The 25978-nt window shown below is 39.9% G+C and overlaps 2 protein-coding genes and 1 pseudogene across 3 annotated transcripts in view; 1 reads left to right on the forward strand and 2 right to left on the reverse strand.

Annotated features, from left to right (window-relative positions):
- Window positions 1-25978, reverse strand: part of MCF2L2 (MCF.2 cell line derived transforming sequence-like 2) — a 268860-nt gene that overhangs the window by 81913 nt on the left and 160969 nt on the right. The window contains exons 14-15 of the mRNA XM_008070688.1: window positions 22436-22527; window positions 6897-6982 (exon numbers count right to left, since the gene is read on the reverse strand). Coding sequence (XP_008068879.1) covers window positions 6897-6982; window positions 22436-22527 — 178 coding nt within the window. The remainder of the gene's footprint in view (window positions 1-6896; window positions 6983-22435; window positions 22528-25978) is intronic.
- Window positions 882-4901, forward strand: B3GNT5 (UDP-GlcNAc:betaGal beta-1,3-N-acetylglucosaminyltransferase 5). Its single transcript, XM_008070687.2, has one exon. It carries the CDS (start codon window positions 1351-1353, stop codon window positions 2482-2484), a length of 1134 nt encoding a protein of 377 aa, XP_008068878.1. The 5' UTR covers window positions 882-1350; the 3' UTR covers window positions 2485-4901.
- On the reverse strand, window positions 11579-12706 carry LOC103273256 (annotated as a pseudogene). The gene is made up of 3 exons (XR_002482694.1): window positions 12480-12706; window positions 12246-12443; window positions 11579-12194 (listed from the first exon to the last, which is right to left on the reverse strand). The product of XR_002482694.1 is annotated as a fructose-bisphosphate aldolase A-like (transcript).

Below are 25978 nucleotides of genomic sequence, written 5' to 3' on the forward strand. Positions count from 1 at the left end.
AATGTCTGGGTTATATGCATGATATAGAGCAGCAAACAGAAAGTGGCTGAGGCAGCACTGCTGTTCGGATTGCCTAACTACTAAGACAGTGCTGGTTGCTACATCCTGTTGCTTCCCAGTTTAGAACATGTTAAATTTGAGGTGCCTGTTCGGTTTCCAAATGAAAAAGTCCAGAGAAACGATGACTAGATACATCTGAGGCTCACAAAGTTATCTTGGTTAGTGAGAGTTTGCTTTTAAGAAGGAAATCTCAACTTCTTGATTATGAACTTTATTTTTTTTTTTTAAAAACCCACTTATTCCTGCCATGTCTGGGGCAAGCTTTAATGGATTTTTACCACTGTTTCATCTAGTATTTTTCCTTGATCTACATCGCTACTTTCATTCTGACTGTATTCAGGTCAATATATTTGCAGATATACCTGTTTGTATATAGGTATACAAGATGATAGCCATTTTGGAGGCTCTTTTTTTTTTTTAAGAGTAGAAGGAGAAGCTGGGCTCAGTGGCTCAGCCTATAATCCCGCGCTTTGGGAGGCTGAGGTGAGTGGATTGCCTGAGCCCGCGGGTTCGAGACCCGCCTGGGCAACTTGGCAAGACCTCATCTCTACAATAAATCAAAAAATTAGCCGGGCATGGTAGTGTGCGCCTGTAGTTCCAGCTACTTGGAAAGCTGAGGCAGAAAGATCGCCGAAGCCCAGCAGGTCGAGGCTGTGGTGGCCAGGGGTGGCCACTGCACTCTAGTCTGGGCGACAGAGTGAGACTCCAACTCAAAAAAAAAAAAAAAAAAAAAAAAAGTAGAAGGAGAAAAGGTATCTGTATTCTGAATGGGAACAGAATAGACAGTATTTTCCTTTTTCCTGAATTCCTCTAAAAAAAATAAATAGCTGTATGTCTCTGCTAAATAGTAACTGACCTTTTGCCCAGATCAGTTAAGCTACATTTGGTTTCATGGATGAGGAGTAGTTTGTTTCTTTTTGGTAACTGGGTCACTCATTCACTTGTTACTCTTTTCTCTTCTTGACTCTGGTAGGTTGCATTGGATGTTCACAAAAAGCAGTGCATGGGATAGCTGCCTGAGGCAACTCACCACACTTGATGAAGGATGCCAGGGTGGAAAAATTTTGATGTGCCAATATCCTCGTTCTACAGTGTGTTCCATTCTTTTATGATCTCAGAAAAATGGTGTTAAAAGAAAATATTCTGTGAAATAAGAAGATCGTTTTTCATTTTTAATGATCAACATGCATTAAGATGGACATCTGTTCTACAGAACACGAAGTCCTATGGTCTGGAAGAAGCAAGTGCCTGTTTAAAAAGGATCCTAAATAGAAACAGACCTGAGTGGATATGAGAATGTTTGTTAGTGGCAGAAGAGTCAAAAAATGGCAGTTTATTCAGTTATTTGCCACCTGTTTTATACTAAGCCTCATGTTTTTTTGGGAACCCATCGATAATCACATTGTGAGCCACGTGAAATCCTACTCTTACAGATACCTCATCAATAGCTATGACTTTGTGAATGACACCCTGTCTCTTAAGCACAGCTCAGCTGGGCCTCGCTACCAATACTTGATTAACCATGAGGAAAAGTGTCAAGCTCAAGACGTCCTACTCTTACTCTTTGTAAAGACTGCACCCGAAAACTACGGTCGGCGTTCCGCAATTAGAAGAACGTGGGGCAATGAGAAGTACGTTCAGTCTCAACTTAATGCCAACATCAAAACTCTGTTTGCCTTAGGAACTCCTAATCCACTGAAGAAACAAGAACTGCAGAGAAACCTGCTTTGGGAAGACCAAATGTACAATGATATAATTCAGCAAGACTTTGTTGATTCTTTCTACAATCTTACTCTTAAATTACTTCTGCAGTTCAGCTGGGCAAATACCTATTGTCCACATGCCAAGTTCCTAATGACTGCCGATGATGATATATTTATTCACATGCCAAATCTTATCGAATACCTTCAAAGTTTAGAACAGATTGGTGTTCAAGACTTTTGGATTGGTCGTGTTCATCGTGGTGCCCCTCCTGTTAGAGACAAAAGCAGCAAGTACTATGTCTCCTATGAAATGTACCAGTGGCCAGCTTACCCTGACTATACTGCTGGCGCTGCCTATGTTATCTCTGGTGATGTAGCCGCCAAAGTCTATGAGGCATCACAGACACTTAACACGAGTCTTTACATAGACGATGTGTTCATGGGCCTCTGTGCCAATAAAATGGGGGTAGTACCACAATACCATGTGTTTTTTTCTGGGGAAGGTAAGACTCCTTATCATCCCTGCATCTATGAAAAAATGATGACATCTCATGGACACGTACAAGATCTTCAGGACCTTTGGAAGAATGCTACAGATCCTAAAGTAAAAACCATTTCAAAAGGATTTTTTGGTCAAATATACTGCAGGTTGATTAAGATCGTTCTTCTTTGTAGACTGACCTATATGGACACATATCCTTGTAGGGCTGCTTTTGCCTAAAATAGTACTTGAATGTATGTTTTCACTGTCACTGAGCCAAACCTGGATGAACACCCTTGAAATGTTTGTCTATACCCTAAGTAAAATGAATATGAAAGACAAAGGAATATTTTGAAAGCCCGGTCTATCAGAATGTTTCTTTGATTCTGAAAGCTATTTAACATAACTTATCTACTTCATTGCCTAAATTCATTTCAAGGAAAACTCGTATTTAGGAAAGGTTGATATTATTCATGAAAACAAAGCTAAAGGGAAATTCAAGTTCTCATTTAATGCCACGTGTATATTTGAAGTGTAGAGGAGTTATTCAGAAGCCTTGGTGTGAGAATAACTGCTTTTGGAAAAATACCAATGACTGTACAGTACAAGATTAAAAAGAAATGAACATATTGTTAGACCAGGTATACAGGTTTATGTTTGTTAAAGAGCTCTTGGTGGAGGTAGCTGGGGCAGGGAATGGTTGGCATAGAAGAGAAAGTATGTGAATCTGGTAAAAGACTGTCTCTTGTTCTTAAGAGGAGATGAAGGAAAATGTATGCGATTTCATGATAAACAGCCAAATCACTAATTGTCACATTCATGTAGCTATTTTAACTAGATGACTTTGAAGTTATTTAAAATATATCTTTTTTCCAAAGTTTAATGTGAACTTTAAGAAAAGTCATTAGCTTTTCCCCAATTGGTTCTTCTTCTTTTTAATATTAGAAAATGACACAGAGCATGGACAGTTTGTTGCTCATTAAGGTTGTTCTTGAAGGAGAAATCATCATCAATTTAAATAAGATGATTTTAACTTAATGAATTCTTAATCGGTTTTTAAACATCCAATATTGGTATATTTAAGGTTGTTATTTGAATATAGTTTACATAGAGGAATATAATAATGGAGGAGAAGTCAAAAGGAATGAACATCAAAATCTAATTCATTAAAAAAAAATTGAGTGTCTAAATCATTGTACTGATTACTCAAATTAGCCCACCTCTCCTCAGTAAGGTCTCATATATGGCCCAGAACTTTGTTCCAAGTTCAGAGTTTTAAATTCAGACTATTAAACATTGAAGCTATAATATCTAAAACAATCTATTTTTCCATCAGGTAGCTGTTGGAGATCTTTATCTTTTAAATATTTCAAACTTGAAAACAGAGTAAAAGTGATAGAAAAGTTGTCAGAATGAGGCTTATAGCATTTGTAAAACTGCATGTTTCTTGTAATCAGAGATGTGGCTTAGTTCTAATAAAGTAAGTTACATTCATTTTACAAAGCAGAGTAAAAATGTGACTATGATGCAAACTACCTCTAATCACTACAGAAGAAATCAGGTGATATCTATTGCTAGGGAGATCATAGAAAGGCCAAAATAGTGACTCCAGCAAAATCAATTGAATTGACTGTAAAGTTTTTAGCTACAAAGGCACCTGTTAGGGAAAATAAGATGTCTCATTTAATAAGGTGATGTCTAAAACATGCAAAACAAAACTAAAAAATTTCTCAGTACACACAACTGGATGATGATATTTACAATTTTTTGGCAGGTAGCTTTTTAATGTTTACAGAAATTTTTTGTTAATTTTTTTCTAATTTGAAATTTGAGGCTTGTTTACATTGCTTAGATAATTTAGTATATTAAATGAATGTCAAAACTACAGTGTCTAGGTTGTAGTTACTTTCAGACTGGGTTAGAGTTATAGATCATTATGGTTTAAATTTTCTGACCAATTTTAAAACTGTAGAGAACAAAAGTACATTCTGACAAAACAACAGGCTTATAATTAATTTTTATTAGTTGATTCCTCAATAACCTTTTGCCTTTTGGCCATATATACCCTGTGTATCTGTATTTGGAACTGTTTAAATTTGCCCTTGGTTGAAAACATCAGTGTCCCTGGCCATCGAAGTGATCTTGTTTACAGCAGTACTTTGTAAAACAATTATTTATTTGCTGAATGAGCTCTCCTGAACTGCGTCCTTTTTATTATAGAATGGAACAGGTTTAAATTTGAAGGAAATATGAAGGCGCTTCTTTTTTTTCCCAAGAAGGAGGTTGCTAGATGAGTCCTTCATCACCTTTAAAGTACTGAGAAGAGAATTTGTAAATAAAAGGGTTCCAACCTTGTAAAAAAGAAGGAAACAAACTTTTTGGTGCTCCAATGCAGGGCTGTCTTTTTTTAAAATGTCAACAAAGGGAAAATAAACTATCAGTTTGGATGGTCACTTGAGTAGAAGAGGGTTATACACAGTGTTATTGTTAAAAAATTTTTTACCTTTCGGTTGGTTTGCATCTTTTTCCATATTATTAATTTTATACCAAAATGTTAAATATTTGTATTATTTGAATTTTTGCTCTCATATGGCAAAATAATTAGTGGGTTTTAAAAAAAAATCTATGATTTTCAATAAACAACTTAAAAATTGTCAGCAGATGTGTTTAAACTCCTGCGTGAACACCATTTGTTTATGTAGTCAACCCTTAATTTGTACTACATGGTCTTTGTCCTATTCCTGCCATTATCTATCACAAATCCCATTTATGACCGTACCTTGATTAAGTTTATTTCCCTTGCCAGGAACACTATTTCTCCTGTACCTGTTGAAATTGTGTATATCCAACCCTACCTTTGCTCCTTTCTGAAGCATCTCCCTCCCCGCCTCCCCAAATTTATACTTAATCATAGATATTATTGTACTGCCTACTGATTGTTCCATTTTTTTTTTACTAGTTCTGAAGGGACTCAGCACAGTCCTACCACATAGTACTCAAATCATTATTTTTTCCAAATAAAGTAATGTTATTCTGGCAAGACACCCAACTGTAAAAAGAGATTAATTATTCAGAACCTTTAATGGACACTATCTGGCATAACATTTCACCTATATTATTTAAGAGTTTATAATTTAATAATAAATCTGAATATGTTCTGCATACCAAGCACATTATATCTATCAGCTCTAGCCCCACATAACTTCTGTTAGTTATACAGTAAAACTAAAACCTGTATAATCAAGTGGGAATGAAGAAATACAGATTCACATTGCAGCAAAGAATGGTGATTTTAAGTTATTTATTCAACGCTGGTGGCAAAATAAAAACAGTCTCATAGATTCCATCTCTTGATGAATTAATCTCTTGATTTTTGTTTCATTAGTTAAATGCTGTAACCTTTCCTTTGTGTTTCTCATTAGAAGAATAATGATCCACTGTAAATTCACACAATAATTCAGCAACTAACTTGAAGGACACATTTAATTAAGGCTTTTATAATGATATAAGTAGATATGGGTTTCAGTAATCATAAAACTCTCAAAAGATAAACTGTCACTTTAAAAACAACAGAACACATTATTGCTAAATGATACTTTTCAGAGATCACTCCATTAAACACTCACATTCTGGTATGTTGAATTGGACCATTCATAAAATTAAGGACATGTTTCAATAAGTAAGAGACCACATATATTTCCTTGAGTATACCTTAAAGTGAAAGAATATCAAATAGTCTAATTAATATTGTCTTTAATCAAGGAGTAAGTACCTAAAGTTATTTGTTAATTCATTCATTTTTGTGTGTGTGTGTGTGTGTTGGAGTTTCACTGTCACCCAGGCTGGAGTGCAGTAGCATGCTCATGGCCACTGCAGCCTTCGCCCGCTGGGCTCAGGCAATCCTTCTGCCTCAGTCTGCTTAGCAGGCCTCCAAAAAAATGCCTAGAGAATGAATAAACAGCCGGGCGTGGTGGCTCTCACCTGTAATCCCAGCACTCTGGGAGGCAGAGGCAAGAGGATTGCCTGAGTCCAGCCTGGACAGCTTGGTGAGATCTCGTCTCTACAATAAATCAGAAAATTAGCCGGGTGTGGTGACATGCGCCTGTAGTTTCAGCTACTTGGAAGGCTGATGCGGAAGGATCTCCAGAGCCTAGCAGATCGAGGCTGTAGTGGCCGGGAGCAGCCACTGCACTCCAGTCTGGGTGACAGAGTGAGACTCCAACTCAAAAAAAAAAAAAAAGAATTTCCCTTATGCTTTTGGTCTTTACCTCCCTAGTTTAGGCTTTCTGAACTGCATAGTATTTGCATATCGACAAGCTCCTTCCTAGAGACAAAAAATAGCATTAAATTTGTATAAGTTGTGTCTTTTGGGGACCAAGAGCCTTTAAATGTGTTTATACCAATAATTCCGTGATATCAATATTAGCTTAAACTTAATATTCTCTTGATAGTCTATTCTTAAAAACACTGTGTCCTTGGAAATTAGGCTTCCAAGATGTTTTCATTTATTTTGCTTGTTGCTTTTGTGAGATTCATGAGTTTTGTTCTCAAGTACATAAGTGAAAGTATATTGTGATTTTTATCTGGGAAAGATAAGTGCTGAGATTTAAGATACCCAGGCTCTGACCCCCACAATACACTTGCACTCTTACCTGCTGGGGGAGAGGTCTCCGAGACTGGTCAGCTGCTCCAGCCGAGGGTTTTCCCCTTCACGACTGCTTTCAAGGATTTCTTCATTCTGAGGGGAAATAAATTTTGATAAGACTTGATATTGTGGGAGCCTCCTAATCTATATTTTTTCCCCAATTTCTGTTTGATTTTGGTTTTGATTTTCTAGATAAGCATCACACTCCATTTCTCCTGCTCTTTCTTTTCTTGGGTTTTCCCCAGCCACCTGATTGGATCTATTACCATTCACCCTTTTTAGGCTGCCTTTAGGCATGCCAAAAACTCATTCTCAAAAGCAGGGATCCTTTACCCTTAAAGGGCTATTCACATTGTACTCCCCCCTCTCCCACTGATTCATAAAAAAGATTCAGAATGTAAGCTCAGAAGGGTCAGTCAAGAGATCATTGGATTCAGTATCTCCATTTTGCGGGGTGGGGGGGTGGGAGTAAGAAATCAAAGTCTGGAGATGTTGCAACTTGCCCAAGACCAGAAAGAGCTAGAGGCAGAGGTAGGTAAGCCCAAGGTGAGCTTTCGCAGACTGATGATAAGAAGCCCTGTTTATTCCAGTACTCCCTCAAGCAGTATGGAGGAGTCTTAGACAGTATGGAGGAGTTCCGAAGCCAGCCTGTGGTCAGCAGCCACGCTCCACTGTTTGCCCACTGTGAGATCTTGAGCTAGCTCACCTAGAATGTGGGGCCCGTGGCACTATCAACCCTACAGGGCTGTATTAGGATTCAATAAGAGTGTGTGTAAATGCTTTATACGCATTTAGTCCCTGGCAGGCAGGAAGCACTCACATGCTGGCTAATTGTTCCTATTTAGCGTATAATTTTATGATATTCTTAGCCAGGCATGGTGGCTCATGCCTGTAATCCCAGCACTTTGGAAGGTGGAGGAGGGAGAATCACCTGAGCCCAGGAGTTTGAGACTAGCCTGGGCAACATAGCAAGATTCAGTCTACAAAAATAAAAATTAAAAAAAGAAATATTAGCCAGGCATGGTGGTAAGCACCAGTAGTTTCAGCTACTCAAGAGGCTGAGGCAGGAGGATCACTTCAGCCCAGAAAGTCAAAGTGAGATCCTATCTTTTTTTTTTTTCCTAGAAAGTAGAATTTATTGATATTGAGAGGACAGAAAAGCTCCCACAGTGGGAGGAGACCAGAGGGGGTTGCCCTCGAGACCCTATCTTTTAAAGAAAAAAAAAAAAAAAAACTACCTTTAAAATTAAAAAACAAATAACAGTCTTTATGGAACTAATCCTTTACAGTAAAACTTTTTATTTTTGTAATGTTTTTATTCTGTAACAAAATATATAAGGTTTAGATATTTTAAATTTAAAAACTAGATTTTTATGAAGTAATTTTTTATTTTCTTATTTTCTTATTTATAGCAAACTTAAGTCCCTGAGAGAGTAAATAATTTACCCAGGATCAAAATACAAATTAGTGCGTGAACAGAAATGACATGGAAAATTGTCCTTAGTTCTGAAAAAGCACTTCCATTTCAACCAATTTTTAAATATCTTTTGTTTTTAATCATATTTATTGAGGTGTAAGTTATATACTCTCAAATTAACCTTTGTATATGCATAATTTGTTGCATTCCAATAAATGTATACATCTGTGAAACCACCACAGTTGAGATATAGAACATTTTCATCAACCCCTCACTCCCTTCCCTTCACCTCTTGCCCCAGCAACCCCTGCTCTGACTTATGTTCATATACTTTTGCCTTTTCCAGAATGCCATGCAAATGGAATCATGGAGTAGAGTGCATAGTCAGTTGAGTCTGGCTTTGTCCCCAGTGTTGCCTCTATCAACAGTCAATTACTTTTTATTGACTATTTTATATCATACAAATGTACCACAATTTGTTTATCCTTTTCAATCAATATTTTAAGTCATAAGCTGTGGAAACATCACTCAAGTTTATAAAGCAGGTTGTAGTTCTGTTTACATTTTTTAAAAATAAAGATTCAGAGAAGATCCTCTAGCAAAAGTACTGTTAAGGGTAATTTAAGGAGTCAACATAAAGCTGGGCGAGGTGGCTCATACCTGTAATCCCAGTATTTTGGGAGGCGAAGGCAAGAGGATTGCCTGAGCCTTCAGGTTCGAGACCAGCCTGGGCAACATGGTGAGACCTCATCTCTACACTAAATCAAAAAATTAGTTGGGTGTGGTGCCTGTAGTTCCAGCTACCTGGAAGGCTGAGGTGAAAGGATCACCTGAGCCCAGGGGGTTGACGCTGCAGTGGCTATGAGCGTGCCACTGCACTCCAACCTGGGCAACAGAGACTCCTACTCAAAAAAAAAAAAAAAGTCAACATAAAGATTCCTTGTAAATTAGAACTGGAAGCTGAAGGATGAACTTTTCCCAGACTGAGGAATAGATAGGAAGTTTCCTCGCAAAATTGGTGGGAGTGACAACCGGCTCAGCTGGGTGTTGACAACACAACCAGAGGGTGCCTTGCCTCAGCAGGTGGAAAGCCATCAGGGTAGGGCTGTTTTATTACATACAACACTGATCCCAGAGACAGCAATTTTTAAATGTTCAGTGGACTTAAGAAAACAGTGGATCTTTCATGCTTTTTGTAGACATCTTCTCAAATCTGGTATCATATTCAGAAAGCAAGTTAACATATAAAGAAGTGTCTGGGATACTAGTTATGCTCATTCAGCTCTAAAATAAAAACAGCACTCTTATATTCCAAGTTTTCATATACACACATATATATGTATTTTAAATAGATGTCATTCCAGTAAGGATCTAAATTTTAGTTCACTCAATTATATATATATCTGACCAGGGACTAGAAAATATTTTTATGAGTCAATATGCAGAAGTAAATACCAGTCTCAGGATTCAAATTCAAACCAATCTAGTTATTTTCACCATACAACCAAAGCTCTTTCTTCACACTTTCTATATGAAGTTTGATTAATATGGCAGTTACTGTTGCATCTTTTTCCAGTTTTTCATCTTTAACATTGCTATGCCTGAATTACTCACTGAACTTTGAGCTCAAGATCCACCTTTGGCTTCCCAGTGTGTAATACAGAGCTTTCATAAAGAGTAGCCACTGTCACTAACAAAATTTCCTCTCCCTGTGAAACTTGCTCCTGATCATAAAATGAATCATGCTCTTTCCAACTTTTCCGATCTATTGTTTGTTGGGTGGATTGTAGAGTCTTTTATTTCATCTAAACCTAATCATGGAAAAATATCAATGACTCAAGGTGTAGGTATGGACTTTGCCATCTTTTACACTGAATGATGACGTCTCTCTAATTTATAGAAGTTTATCGTGCATGAGCTACCCTCATAGGCTTGAAGAAACGCGACACAGACATAGTTTTTTCAATTCACGTTCCTAGCACCATATGTCAGACAGTTGGTGTGGGGTTAGAGGGAGACTAATCAAGTTGTCAATCAAGACTGATGGAACATGACACTGGTCCCATTGAGGTTGCAGTCGGAAGGATCAGGAGACTGCTTTAATAGGAGCCTTTAGTGAGGTAGCTGTACTGAATGTCAATGTTTGATTAAGGTTTAGACAAATTAGTTGTGTTCTAGCATAGTGGCTTTCAAAGACTGATCAACACTTTATTTTTCCTTTATGTTGTGACTGATATGATGTACTCCATTTTAAAATGTCCCTTTTCATTCTGTTCTTCTTATTGATTTATTTTCAAGTGCTAGTGAATCCATCAAAATGAGTTCACTGTCACCATTGTAACCTGTAATTTGAAAACCTCTCACAGATTGAAAACACAAGTTGGGTGTGAGGGGCAGTCCTTGATGGGAGTTCTTGGCTTATTTTTTTTTTTTTAGCTAAAAGTGGCCTTAGGTAAGACTCTGCACCTTAATTCTCTCATCTGTAAAATAGGGATACTTATATCTTCATCAGAGGATTGATGTGGTGATTAGAGATAACGTACTAAAATGCTTAGCACAAAGAAAGGCTCCATAAATGGTACTTATGATTAGTTCTTTAATATCTAAACTTTGAGCATTAAATGAGATAATGTAAAGTATACTACCTGTCCCTCAGTAAGTACTGGTAATAGCTACCCGCCCACGTGTAACATGGACTTATATTTCTCACCAACTGTGAGATGTTAGCCAAGTTACTCAGTCTCCCTGCACATCCATTTTCTTCTGTGTAAAATGAGGGAGATATGTTATTTGGCTATGAAACATCCCTCTGCTTATAACATATACGATTATATATATATAATATACATATTATATATAATATATATTATAACATTATAAATATATAATATTATATATATAAAAATATAAAGATTGGGGCCATTGCTTCTGATGTTGAGATGAAAGCTGGATTTACAGGCAAAGTACTTTTGGGAAAATTTTAAATTATACTTCCTGAAAGCACTAGGAAAAAAGGGCATATTCAAGGAAAATCTTGCTTATCTAGTCTTTTAATTAATTTATTTATTTGCCCTTAAATAGTTGTTTATTGGCAGTGTACTGGAAAGGATGATGGAATTAGCACACACAGACAACACCATACACTAGTGTCATGAGGAAGCCAAGAGTGGTAGGCAAGATAGCCTGAAGCCCTGGATGAGGCCCCCTCTTCAAGGCTGTGGGAGAGGGCGGGGGCCTGGCGTGTTGAGGAAGCAGCCTTAGAATGCCTCTGCTTAGTAGGCATGGTTAGAGACGAAGAAGGACTCACTGGCTGTGGCCCCAGGTGACCACTTGGGGTGTTCTTTCCTTGACAGGTAAAAGGTGCCAGGGTTCATTTGACATACTCCTCCTGGAGTTCTCCTTCTTCCCACCCCAGGCCTTCAGGGCAGAGTCCTGAGGGCTCGGCCATGGGAGAAGGTCAGCACTCATGGCTTCAGCAGGGGGCACTTGTTGATGGCATATAGGCTGATGGATGCCTCCTCTTCACTCTGGCCTCCAGATAGGAAGGTGATCCCAGTGACAGTTGCCATGGCAATCTCTTCATGAGAAAACTTCTGAGTGCAGGCCTGGCCTGGCGTTACCAAATTTGGCTTCAGCAAGGTGCCTTCTAGGTAAATGTTGTGGTCACTCAGAGCCTTGTAGATAGCAGCCAGCACCTTCTTGGCTACATACTGACAGTGCTTCAAGTCTTGGTCCCCATTAGGATCTCAGGCTCCACGATGGGCACAATGCCATTCTGCTGGCAGATGCTGACATAACAGGCCAGAACACTGGCATTTTCCATGATAGTGAGGGTTGAGGGGGTGTGCTCACCAATCCCCAAATAAAATAAAAGACTAGATAAGCAAGCTTTTACTTGAATATGCCCTTTTCTCCTAGTGCTTTCAGGAAGTACATAGCTCCACTTGGCAAAGTCAGTTCCATACTTCTTTTTCTGGACACAGCGCTCAGACAGTCCATCCAGCCCTTGGGTGGTAGTCTTGCCATTTGTTCCTGCCAGAGGTACCACGCCCTTAGCTACCTTGATGCCCATAACACTGCCCTTGGATTTGATAACTTGGGGGAGGGGACACCCATGATCTGCCTCCAATAGAGCATCTCAACATTATCTGCCTCCAATAGAGCATCTCAGACACCCAATGAAGGGATTCGCATGGTCATCAGCTGTCAGTAGCAGCAGGCAGAGGAAGTTGGTCCTCCTGGGCATTCTCAGTGCCAATGGAATGCAGGCACTTGGCAATGCTTCCATCTGCAGCCAGGACACCTTTGCCCGGGGTCATGATTCGGTGAGTGATGTCAGAGAGCTCCTTCTTCTGCTCCAGGGTCAGTGCTGGATATTGGTAGGGCATAGTGCTGGTGGTAGCAAGTTACTGGCACAAGAGAGGAGTGGTTTGCAGGGTGTAGCAGCAGAGGACAGTGGGCTGGTGAGTGGACCGAGGGGCATACATGTGAATCATCACCAGGGCCCGGTTCTGTTGCTGGCCTTTTGTTTTTCAAATGGACTCCCCAAATTGACCACAGACCAACCCAGCAATTGCTGCCATACTTCTGTGCTAGGATTCCTTGAGAGCTCCACTGAATTATAAAATGATACTCTTTTAAAGCAGAACAACAATCATTTCTTGTGAAATCATGTGCTGTTTCCCATATCTAAAGGGGGGTGGGGTGGGGGAGGATTTCTTAGCCAATTAGTGCTATAAATGGGAAGCATATAAATTACCCCATCAGGAGGCAACCAGACAGAATAGCCCCTCTCCTTTGACAGTCTTTTTTTTGAGACGAAGTCTTACTCTGTCACCCAGGCTGGCACAATCATGGCTCATTGTAGCCTCGACCACCTGGGTTCAGGCAATCCTTCCACCTCAGCCTCTCGAGTAGCTGGGACTACAGGGGCATGCCATCATGCTTGGCTAATTTTTTTATTTTGTAGGGACAAAGTCTTGCTACGTTGCCCAGATGGACCTCGAACTTCTGGGCTCCTCTTTGGCCTCCCAAAATGTTGGGATTACAGGCATGAGCCATCACACTCAGCAGGTCATTCTATTCAGATAAAAAAGGGTGGCAATAATGACGGACAACTGTTCTGGGCTCAATATCACTCTCTCAGCCCCCCTCCAACCCCTGTCTCCTTCCCCACACCCAACCAGCCTAGTCACATGTATATAGTGACTTCCTATGTGTTCTCAGTACATTTATACAATCTAAATGTTCTGTCTCTCCTAAGTTTTGAAAAAAATATATGCTTCCAAGAGTGAGAAAAAGCAGGTTGAATTCCTAGCCTGAAGGAATTTTGTAAAAAAAAAAAAAATTATTTCAATATATCGAAAGAATATATAAACGTTTTTAAAATTTATATTTCAAAAAGTATCAATAACTAATTTTCAATTGATGATTACAATTGGTTTTTCTTTCCTAAAGGGGAATCTTTGAACAAAATCAGTTTTTTCCCAAAGTTAAATGATTTTACTTTATGATTTTAGGAATGTATAGACAGTAATTTCAGTTCCAACCCTTTTAAAGCAATGGTATCTGGTAGCTTAAGGTGAAAGTATTATTTACTATGTTATCACGTTTCTTTTTTTGTTTATTTATTTGAGTCAGAGTCTTACTCTGTTGCCCAGGCTAGAATGCAGTGGCACGCCCACAGTTACTGCAGCCTCAATCTGCTGGGCTCAGGCGATCTTTCTACCTCAACCTGCCAAGGAACTGGAACTACAGGTGCATATCACCACACCTGACTAATTTTATTTTATTTATTTTTATTTTTTAATTGTAGAGATGAGGTCTGGCCAAGTTGCCCAGGCTGGTCTCAAACCCCTGGGCTCAGGCAATCTTCTCGACTCTACCTCCCAAAGTGCTGGGATTACAGGCATAAGCCACAATGCCTGGCTTATCACATTTCTTAAAAAGAGGAGCTATTAGACCAAATTCTGAGGAGATAAAAGGTAAGGCAGATAGATGGGACCTGTATCACCTTCCTCACTTAAAGTATAAAGAATGACAATTAAGTGTTAAAGGTTAAGCATTTTCTGGCAGTGTAAATTAAATTAATTAATCATGTAAGTGGATTATGGAAATGAGAAAAAATGAAGAGGGATGTCCAGTAAGAGTCACTCAATAATTGTCAGAATTTTCTCTACCAAGTGGGGTAGAGGGGTGAAGAGTGGGAAGGAAAGAAAACAGGAAGGGCGTGCACCTGAAGCCTTAGTCCAGGGTGGCCTATGAGATGCAGTCCCAGAATGAAAATGCCAGCCTTGGGAATGCATAACTCTGTCTTCCCCTCTAGAACTAGGGGGAAAGATGAGAGAACCTCCCCAAAAATATTTTTTGATACTCAGTATGTTCTGATATGGAGAACAGGAAGAACTTCTGAGAAGCCGAAACCTGGTAGAGACTCTATCCTGGGAATGCATTCCTAGCTGGCTGCTCAGCCCTGATGTCTCCATCTGCCTCACTGGCCCTTGCCAGCACTTCTTTTTCTGTTTTTTATTTTCATGGCTTGTAAATGCCACTTAAAGATTCCTTGGGATACTTGGGCAGTCAGTCCCTTTTTGTTATTATTTTTAAAATTTTTAATGTTTATTTTAAAGATGGGTACAATTCAGGATTAGGTACATAAGTGGTCATTGTACAGGTAAAGTGTGGGCCTCCCATTCGTCTCTTTTTAAAATAGCAACTCTTTCCAGGAGAAGTCAGTTAATCTGTAGTTGCCCATCTCTCATGCATTTTGGTGAACTGGCTCGTTCATATGGGCTCCTGCCTCTAGTCCAGATCAGGTGCATTGGCAGGGGGCTTCCAGGAGGAAAGGGAGCAGAGGGGACAAGGAGGTTTTAGGACATTTTAAAGACTGAAGCCCTTTGGAGGAGAAGGACAGGTTTGAAGAATAGGTATAAGTGGTCCTGGGGCTTTGTGGAAACTATTAGAGGAAGTCAGGGAATGGGGGCCTTCCAGAGAGCTGAACCCAGGGAGGTTGCTGGAGGGTGGCACCTAGGGAGGGCATGGAAACTCCATGGCCCGTCCCCCATACCTCACCTGTACATCTCTTCATCTGTGTAATATTCTTTATAATAAACTAGTAACCATAAGGAAAATTTGGGTCATTCTTCTGAGTTCCCGTTCAGGCAACAAGATGAAAGTGCACGAGCAGAGAGAGAGGGGAGGAGAAGGACAGAGAGGTGACATTAGAAGAAGGGGGAGGAGAAGAAATGGATAAGGAAGTGGGGGAAGAGAAAATGCAGAGGTCAGCAAAGGCTAGCGCTCTCTAGGAGTGGCAAGGAATTTCTAGAAAAGGGAAATCTTTTTCAGAAGTATTCAGTGAAATCATCAACAGAAGCTTGCCTAGGACTCTAGAGAAGAGATTCAGCATTAAGAAGGAAGATGGGGAATCTGAGTCCTGAGAAATAAGGAACTTGCCTAGTTACACACAGATTTAGATCAGATCCCAGCTCTTTCTACTGCAGACTGCAGCAGTATCAAAACAAATAAATGATCAAGGGAGATTTTTTTTTTTAAGAACTTGACTTTTATTACCTTTTTTTTTAAGGAAGAAAATAGAGAGAGAGAGAGGAAAAGAAAAAAGGCAGAGAAGAATCAAAAAAGGAAAGATAATGGAAAAAAAAATCCCCCACCTCCACCCTCCCATCCCTGAGACACAGTTTTCCAAAGTCCCTTGTGTTGGGGGGGGGGGCAGAGATTTTTTTTTTAAGAAAAGGAATTCGTCCCAAATGCGAACTTTGCCTATTTCAAGAATTTCCCAAGGTCTTTTAAAAATCTAAGAACTTAAAATTTCCAGTTAGTACGGTTAGTAGTTAGTTTACTTTTCTTACTGGTTAAATTGGCTTTTATAGACTGAGCTAATAACCTAAACATTATTTGTAATATTTTCTTTATGAGGAAAATGTCTTCTTATAAAACCAATGCTTTAAAGACTGTAGGCATTGCTTACCAAAGATTTGCAAGTCGGTGATTCTGTTGAAAATATCAGAAAGTGAGGAACATGCCACATGGTACTTCCCAAACTAAGAAAATGTAATGGAAGTAAGTGTGCCAAGGACATTGAAAAGAAGTTGTCCATACATACTGAACTTTTTCAGGCTGTTTGATTTCATCTGATTGTAACCTCCATAGATACATTTTATTGTAACAATTTTCCTATCTATAAATCTTAGTTCACAAATAGAATCACAAATCCGAAAAGTGCTCTATTAGATCAATCTTTGTCTCAGCAAGTTTGGCCCCGAAGTTAGTTTACAAATAATCTCCACACTAGCTACAAAGCCAATGGTTGGCTCTCTTCATATTACTGGTATGGGTAAGGCTACAGCCTCTGGGGCAGCCCCACTGACAGAGAGAGAGGGTGTAGGTTGCTGTTACAGATCTATGACACTCCCCCAAACCAGACTCAGCCTTCATAAGCCCTTACTTCCTGCTGCTCTTCCTGAATTCTTTATCTGGACCAACAGATTCATCCCATGAGGAATCCAAGATGAACACCTCAAAGGTATCTTCACGTTCTTCCTCTCTCTCCCTAGTAGATCTCTCCCTCATCTCCTCTACCCTAACTTCCTTCTTCTTTCATCAAACTTCCTCTGACGCCAGGCAACGGGGAGAACACTTGGGTCAAAGGGCATGATTTCTGCCCATCTCCATTTTTGCCATGACCACTAGTGAGTTCTCACCACTGAAGTCTCACCTGACTGTGACAACTGCCACCAGTTGATCAGTCTGCCTGCATTCATCAAACCCATTCTTTACAGTCTACCAACTTTCTAGTACACAGGTGCCTTCCTCCTCAACTAAAGCACTCAGTAAGCTGTCTCTGGTCTCCCTTCCCAGAGTTCTTAAACCATTCCCAGAATAGCCTATGTCCCTTCTGACTTCTGAGACTTTATCCTGTCCCCATCCCGGAATGCCTTTCAAAGTTATATTTATTCTTTAAAGTTGAATTCAGATGCCACCCCCTCGAAAAGCCACCTCCGATATTATGGTTAGGATCTGTTCTCTCTTCTGTTCTCTAATGCACTGTATTCTTTCTAGTGTAGGTACACATTCTGCCTTGTATTATAAATTATTGGAAATATGTTGTTTCTCCCACAAAACTTGAAAGTTTCCTGAGGTTAAGCCTGAAGATAGAATCATTTTCATATAGGACACAGCAATTGCCTTAACATAAAGGAAACATAGTTGAATAAGCCCTCCAAATTGGACCCATAAAATATTTTAGTCATTATATAAACATTGACCAAAGATCAAATGGGAGGCTGAAGCAGAAGGACTGCTTGAGCCCAGGAGGTTGAGGCTGTGGTGAGCCATGATTGTGCCATGCACTCTAGCCTGGATGAATGATGAGATCCCACCTCAAAAAACAAGAGGAGAAAAGAAAAGAAAAAAAAAAGATCAAGTACAACAGTGGTTTAATACTATTATTATTTTTTATTCACCTCCCTTAGCAAAAGTAATTTTCATAGCTTAATATAATCATCACCTCACTCCCCTAAATTTTAGACTCTACATGACCCTGATAGATCCAGATGCAACTCAATGAGCTGTCTTTTATTCCAAGGCCTCACAGCCTATAAATGTAGCCTCTAGGACAAAGTTATTTAAAAAATGTGGTATTTGTACCACTTGCATTCTTGTCATCAGACATGTAAGCTAAAAATCCATATTTCAGTACCCCCAGACCTCCTTAATCTGAATTTCTGGGGGCAGAGCCTGGGAATCTGCATAATATAAAAACTCCTTAGAGCTGCAGTACACAGAAAACCTTGAAGAAGTTTCATTCTGGAAACTTTTCAGAGAGCTTGGCTGGGGCTATCTTGAGGATTTGGTGGAGACTCTGAACCTCCTATTCGTTCCGACACTGACTAGTCTTCAAATATCATAGAAGGTGAGTGCTGAAATGTGCTTAATGGCTCATACAGTTCTCCTGTGGAGAATCAAAAAGATTGAATGAAAACTTTTGAGACTTAGAGCAGTCAGAAGACAAGGAACTGAATTTGGCCCCTGATCTGTTGTTATTCAGCAAAAAGGTACATATTTGAGATTAGGGGAATTCCATTTGAGGCTGGAATTGAATATTCCTTCAGCTTCTTTTTATCACTCATACAGACCATTCTGTCTATAAACACAGGATTAAATGTGAAGCTAAAATTCACCTAGAACTTGCGATGTATGTGTTAGGCATAGTGCCAGGTGCTTTTTGCATATTTCTCAGTTAATCAACCACCTGTGAAGTCGCTGTTTCTTATCCCCATTTTGCAGAAGAGGACATTTAGGGTTCAAGAGATTACATAAATAATCAAGTACATAAGATAGGTAGATAAGTAAACTGCTAGGTTAATAATCTGCTAGTTTCAAAGCCCAGGTCTACCATTTACTATTTGTAGGATCCTTGGGGAATCTTAGCTTCTAGAGTATCCCAGCACTGCAGATAGAACGGGAAAGAATATCTTCCTCACAAGAGACTGAGGAATGGAGATAGAGCTAGGTATGTATAGCACCCAGTGCAATGTCTGGCCCTTGGTCAGTGGTAGCAACCCTCCTCTCACCTCTCCATTCTCCTTCAGCCCTTGCTTAAATTAAAAAAAAAAAAAAAAAAAATACATATATATATATATATATATATATAGTCAAAGTAAGGGAGCCTACTTGCTCAGGCTACTTTAAATGACCTTAATAAGTATGCAGGAACACTGACAGCTCTTCCGTTATCCTGTGAATCTACATTTAGGAAAAAGTAATTGTTAGTTTCTGGCTTCTTTCCAGCTTCTGAAGAGGCTGTGATGTGAGCAGCTGGGGGAAGCCGCACCTGTGAGTCATGCTTTCAGCTTTCAGATAATGATGTGAAGAACAGGAAATAGCCACATCACTGTTGCCAGCAACCACAGTGATACTCCTCCACCACAGGGCTTTCCCAGATGACGTCAGAGAGCTATGCAGTTGGCAGCATCCTTGCCAGATGACCCCGGGAGAGTCTCAGATGCCTTGTCAAATTGAACTTTTCAAGTTCCCGAGAACTGGCACTGCAAAGATCACTCGCCAGAGAAGAGGAAATGATTTTTCTGATGATGACCACATCTAGTCATGACTGTAGTTGCAGGTAGTGTGTATCAGTGACTCTACCCATTGTGTTTGGTTCACAGTTATTTTTTTCTCTGAGTATTGACTCTCCAGGGCATGGGGTAGCATTTATTACAATGTTATGATTCATTCTACTAGACTGGCATGATTTCATTTGATCTTTGAGTTCTAGGCTATGGCCCTTTAAAAGGATGTCAGAATTGCCACTCAGAGTTAAATGCATGCTCTCTCCCTCCTGGTCAGCTGTCTTGGGTAGTGGCCACAGACACAAGTAGCAGGGATTATTCTTGATGATAGTCAGCTGCCTCATCTCTCTTTTAATAACTGATGGTCTACACAGGCATGAATCTAAACCTTTATTTCTAACCTGCCTTTCTCTTATTAGTTTTCTTAGATATTTTGAAAAAATAATTACCCTGGTTATACTACTCAACTTGTAAAACTAATTGCATTTATTGGTCCTAAATTCATTTGTAAGCCTAGGATTTGGGGTATAAATCCACTTATTTCGTACTCTTGCTATAAGTCTAGAATTTGGGGATTTTGTACATAAATTCACTTTCTTCCTACTCTTGTTCTTGATGACTTTATGGATTCTGCTTACACGTCTCCTAGCCTTGGTCTTTTTGTTTTTATTTTATTTTTTTGAGGTGGAGTCTCACTCCGTGGCCCAGACTGGAGTGCAGTGGCACGCTCATGGCCACCCCAGCATCAACCTGCTGGGCTCCAGCAATCCTTCCCCCTCAGCCTTCCAGTAGCCAGAACTATAAGCACGCACTATCACACCCGGCTCATTTATTTATTGTAGAGACAAGGTCTCGCCAAGTTGTGCAGGCTAGTCAAACCCGCGGGCTCAGGCAATCCACTTGCTTCGGCTTCCCAAAGTGCGGGGATTACAGGTTGAGCCACTGAGCGCGGCTGCCTTGGTCTTTTTAAGCAGAAGTTTGACCAGCCTCTGTTCCTACCCTGCTCTCCTCCACTACCTTGACTGTTAACATACATGCTGTGGTGCGAAAAGCTCTTCACTAAATACACAAACAAATCAACAGTAAGGAAAAAAACAACGGAAGCCCAGAAGGATGATTTTAACATGTATTTGTGCTTGCTTAATGGTACCCATACTGTTGGAGAGCTGCCTAAACACAGAGGAAGATAGCATCTGGGCTGGATGGGCTTGGCGCCTGATTTAAATAAACAGCACAGCAGAAGATGAAGAAAGAAACCCAAAGTATGGTGACTGGAGCGTCTCGTATTCTACTCAACACTTTCCAAGTTTATAGGCCTCTGAGTCTGTCCTCACCCTGCTCCTGTTGTCTGTTTTTTTCTTTGACAACAAATACAATAATAGCACTTGTACTTATTGTTCACGATTATTGAAATAAATAACTCTAACTTGGATTCCTTTATAAGAGAAATTCCATGTTCCTAAAACTCCCAGGGCATCTTTATAAAGTTTGGAAGGAATAAATATATTGTCTGGAGATGGGCAAAATAAGTCACAGAGATAATGGAGTGAGTTCAAGTCACACTGTGAGTCAGTGGCAACAGCAGATGAATTCAGGGGCCAAATCTGTGCTCTGGTGCATGTGACACAGTCCTCACCTTCAGTGGTGACATTCTCTTAGAAGTCTAGGGTACAGAAACAAATAGACTGATGTTAACTTTTGAAGATGACCACATTTAAACCCTTTTATTATTAATGATTCCACAGACTTCCTGGAATCAAGTCAGGATAACCCATTTCAAAAAAATTGTTATTTACTTTTCTAAATGGCTGATCAAGACAGTATGAAGTTGCAAACTGTTTCCTGACTCAAGAATGCAATTGATGCAATTCCTTAAACCACAAGGGATTCAGAAACAGCAATGGCAACATCCTAATCTGCTCTGAATACAGGATGACTAAACAAATTGGTGCAAGACTACAGCTTTCTCTCTCTAAGAAAAGCCTGCAGAGAACTCTAGTTCTCATACTGTTTCTGCCTCCAGGAAGAAAAACCTGAGACTTGCTTTTTGCTTGATGCCTTGAAGGTTGGTGGAGTTTCTGTGGGGTCCTATCTTTAGATATACTAGTGACTGGTGGTAGATCCAAACTGTTACCGAAGTTCTTTTGAGCCTATGGTCTACTGGCCTTTGGGTTCAGAACCATTTAACCAGTCGGATATTAAATTTTCAGTGAGGTAGGGGAAAGGAAACCTTTTCTGGGTTGTCGTGTAACAACATATATTCACAATTAATTATACTTTGGTTTCTAAATATAATGTTACTTTAAAATTATACAATGCTTTTCCTTTGATGCTCAAGGTCGTTTCAGGAGGTAGCTGTTGTTATTCCCATTTTTGTAGATAAGAAACTGAAGTTTAGAGAGGTTATGTTGCTTAAACCCAGATCTGCCTAATGTAAAAGCTTATGCGTTTGAAAAAACTTTTATTTTGAAGTAATTATAAAGTCACACGAGGTTGCAAATAGATGGGAAGTATCATATACTCTTTCTCCAGCCTTACACAACCATAGGACAATATCAAAACCAGGAAATTGACATTGGCATAAGTCACAGAGCTTATCCAGAGCTCTCCAGTTAGTCATGCACGTGTTTGTGTGTGTGTGTGTGTGTGTGTGTGTGTGTAGCTCTATGCAATTATGTCAAGCTCTTTTAATACAGGAATCACACACTGTTCTACCAATTTTAAATATTTAGTTAGATTATAGGAATGAAAAAAAAAGGCTTTTCCTTTACTAAAACAGCATTACCAACAACAACATACACTACCAAACAGTTTTCATTTCTAGTTGTAATTAAGAAAAATAAAAGGAAGACATGGAAAAAAAATCCTACAAACCTCAGTTCTTGAAAGCACTAGTCTGTGCTGTGTACCTTTATGGCTCATCTTCTGGAGGTGATGATAGGTACAGAATAGAGGAACACAATTTGTTGATTCATTGATAATTATGGCAGCAATCCTCTCTCATGTCAGAGATTTCTATAAGTAAAATATAAGTAATTTTACCTTGGCTTCAGATTTAGTCTCATCATCTTCCTTTTCCAAAGAGTTCAAAACTGTCTCGGTGTAAGTTTCCCCGGATGTTCTTAGAGGAGGAGCTAGAGAGACAAAGAAACCCTGACATTAATTTTGTTATTTAACCCAGAGCACGTCACCTAACTTGGACAAATAGCTGGACTGCATCAATGCGGTTGACTAATAACGCTTGACTGAGTTGCTGCTTGGCCAGGCACAGTGGCCTATTCCAGGCATCCCTGCACTTTGGGAGGCCAATGTGGGAGGATCACTTGAAGCCGGGAGTTTGAGAATTGCTGCAGTGATTTCCTAGGTGGTGGATGAAATTGGAGGTGAAGGATAGATGCAGAAAAGAAAGAGTCCTTGATCCTGGGACTTTACATTTGAGAAGAGAAAAAAGTCCTACTCAGTACCACAGGAAATATCAAACCACAACAAATCAGTAACTATAATGTGGTAAAAATGACAGTTTCCATTATTCCCATTTTTGAGGCCCAGCTAAAAGCCTGCTTTCCTCATGAAGTCTTCTCTGTTACAAACTTCATGGATTTTATGCACTGTAACATATTTCACTTGTACTGTATAATATTGCACTTGAACTTGTTTTTGAATTAGAAGACTAAATGCCAGGTGCCACATTTTATTGGATATATTTTTCCATTGTAAAGATAATTAATGTGTGCTTGTTATAGAACATTTGAAAAATACTAAACTCTTAACATATAAGCACAGTCTCTTGGTATATTTCCTTATAGTCTACTTTAAAATGTGCTTACTCTCCTTAAACACATAATATACAATCATACGATTATTATATTATGAGAGGATGTCAAGGCCTGCCCTAGCCAGAAGAAGAAGTTGTTGCTAACCTGATGGCATAATGGTTGGATTCCAGGACTGATGGAGCCGTGTTTAATAGCAGATAGGACAGCTGTGTGATAGAATTAGTTGGCCGAGTCAGGGAGGAACTGGACTGTCTTGCTCTTGCTCTTTTTTCTTTGCCACTCTATCTCCCTTCTCTCCTTACCACAGGGCCCTAGACACCTGGGAGATATCCTTTCTTCAGGCACCATAGCCATTAGGTAGTAAAATTGGGACTTGGGGAGGAGGAGCCCTGGTCAGGCCTTGAGGCTTCCCAACCTACTTTACCAACTTTATCGTGTGGTGGGGGTGATGGTTACAAGGCCAACAGAGAAGCAGTACTTGGAGTTCTTATTTGACACCATCAACGCCCTTGTGTATGCAGTTCCCTTGGGAAACTCACAGGATACCTGTGATTGACCTGAAGCAGGATTTGAGCATTTGCAGGTGGCATGATCTAAATGCCATCTATCTAAGGCAACCCACTTATCACCCTGACTCATACCGATGGTAGACTTGATGGAGGGTGACCATCTGGTCTCCAGAGGCCCCTCCCAACCCTCACATCCTGTAAGCCAACAGAAGCAGCTTGGGCTTTCTATGGGTTTTTCATAGATGTTATGTTGAAAATTATAGGAAAGCACACTGTTTGCTGCCCCAGGTTATATGGCCACTGACACTACTTTATCAACATGGACAATCCTACGGAGAGTTTATGGAAAGTGAGTGACTCCAGGCATAAAAAATGGATGCTAGAAATGGATGAGCTGTAATTAGTGACACCCATGACTGAGAAGCACCAGCCCCTGACACTCTAAGCAGAGTGTGGTAGTGAATGGCGGGGCCACAGCAGCCACATTGCCAGAGTTCCGATCTTGCTTTGCTAGGCATGAGACACCCATGAGCAGAGAAATCTCTGTGCCTTGGCTTCTTCATCTGTAAAGTGGGGAAAAATGAGAAAACCTACTGGAAAGCGCTGTCATGAGGCTTTAATGAATTGGTATGTGTAAAGTATATAACCCATGGTAAGTACTCAACACATTTTAGATATTATTATAGCCACAAGGCATCAAAAATTTTTTCATATTCCTTATGAACCTCAGAGGTATCAAATGCTGTACCCAAGATACCCAGCTAACAAGAGTTGGAGCTGAGATTCCAGCTCTCATTTCGGAAGCTCCTTCACCCACCTTCTTTAATACTGTGGACCACAATCATTTATCCTGGCACAGACTCAGTTACTAAGGAATCAGGCAAATGTGTTTGAAAAAATCCTGTTAGTGACTTGCCCGAGTCCACTCAGCAGTTACACTCTAAGAACGCAAGTCAGGATCATTCTGCAAAATGAGTTAGCTGCCTGACCTAGGTCAGAGACAACCTGTTCAGACATGACACTGATCTATTTACCTTGAAAAGGAGCATTATCTATTATGAAACCTCTCTTTCTTTTTTTTTTTTTTTTTTGAGTTGGAGTCTCACTCTTGTCGCCCAGGCTGGAGTGCAGTGCCACGCTCACGGCCACTGCAGCTTCGAACTGCTGGGTTTAGGCAATCCTCCCACCTCAGCCTTCCAAGTAGCTGGAACTACAGATGCACACGACCATACCTGGCTAGTTTTTGTGATTTACTGCAGAGACGAGGTCTCATCAAAAGCCCAGGCTGGTCTCGAACCCCTGGGCTCAGACAATTCTCTCACCTTGGCCTCCCAAAGTGCTGGGATTATAGGCTGAGCCACCACGCCCAACCTATTATGAAATCTTGTGTTTGAAAAGTCGAGAAACAATCTATCATTCTTGCTTTATTTGCCCAAAACAAACATTTGTGATTTGAAACAAGGAATGAGGCCAAGTCATAAAAGTGAACACAGTTACATTTTGGTCAAGAGAACCAAGTCCTATTTCCAACCATCCAAGAAGGATGTTCTCCATGTGGAAGTGTGCATTTATGTCTGTGGTATGTGCAAGCAAGTGTGTCTGAAAGTACATGTGTATGTGTGTGTGTATGAGAGTGTGTTTGCAGGGAAAAATTCAAGAAAGAAATGCACTAAGCTGTTATCGAGGCTTACTTCTAAAAAGTGGAATATATCATAGAAGACAATGAACTGTAAACTGTACTAAATAAAGAATTACCAAAAGACTTCATAATTTTCAGATGAACAAAAACTGAAATAATTTGTTGCCAGCAGACTTTCCAACAAGAAATGCTAACAGAAGTTCTTTATCCTGAAGAGATATGACATAAGGTGGAAATTCAGATCTATAATAAAAAATAAAGCCGGGTGTGGTAGCTCATGCCTCTAATCCCGACCCTTTGGGAGGCCAAGGTGAGAGGATTGCCTGAGCCCATGGGTTTGAGACCAGTCTAGGCAACATGGTGAGATCTTGTCTCCACAATAAATCAAAAATTTAGCCAGATGTGGTGGCACACGCCTGTAGTTTCAGCTACTAGGAAGGCTGAGGCAGAAGGATCGCCTGAGCCCAGCAGATGGAGGCTGTGGTGGCTATGAGCATGCCACTGCACTCCAGCTTGGGCAACAGAGAGACTCTGACTAAAAATAAAATAAAATAAAGAAAAAATAAAGAAAACCCTTGAAATCATGATTAAGAGGGCAATACATATGTGCATGTACATCTGTGTATATCTATCTATATATAGAGTTAGGGTTAGGTTTTAT

The sequence above is a fragment of the Carlito syrichta genome, unplaced genomic scaffold (genome assembly GCF_000164805.1).
Source record: "Carlito syrichta isolate Samal-C Ts95f unplaced genomic scaffold, Tarsius_syrichta-2.0.1 Scaffold313936, whole genome shotgun sequence".
Taxonomy (NCBI): Eukaryota; Metazoa; Chordata; class Mammalia; order Primates; family Tarsiidae; genus Carlito; species Carlito syrichta.

Bases quoted from the DNA above. Each gene is read 5' to 3' on its own strand.
- B3GNT5 (XM_008070687.2), top strand. From the start codon at position 1,351: ATGAGAATGTTTGTTAGTGGCAGAAGAGTCAAAAAATGGCAGTTTATT.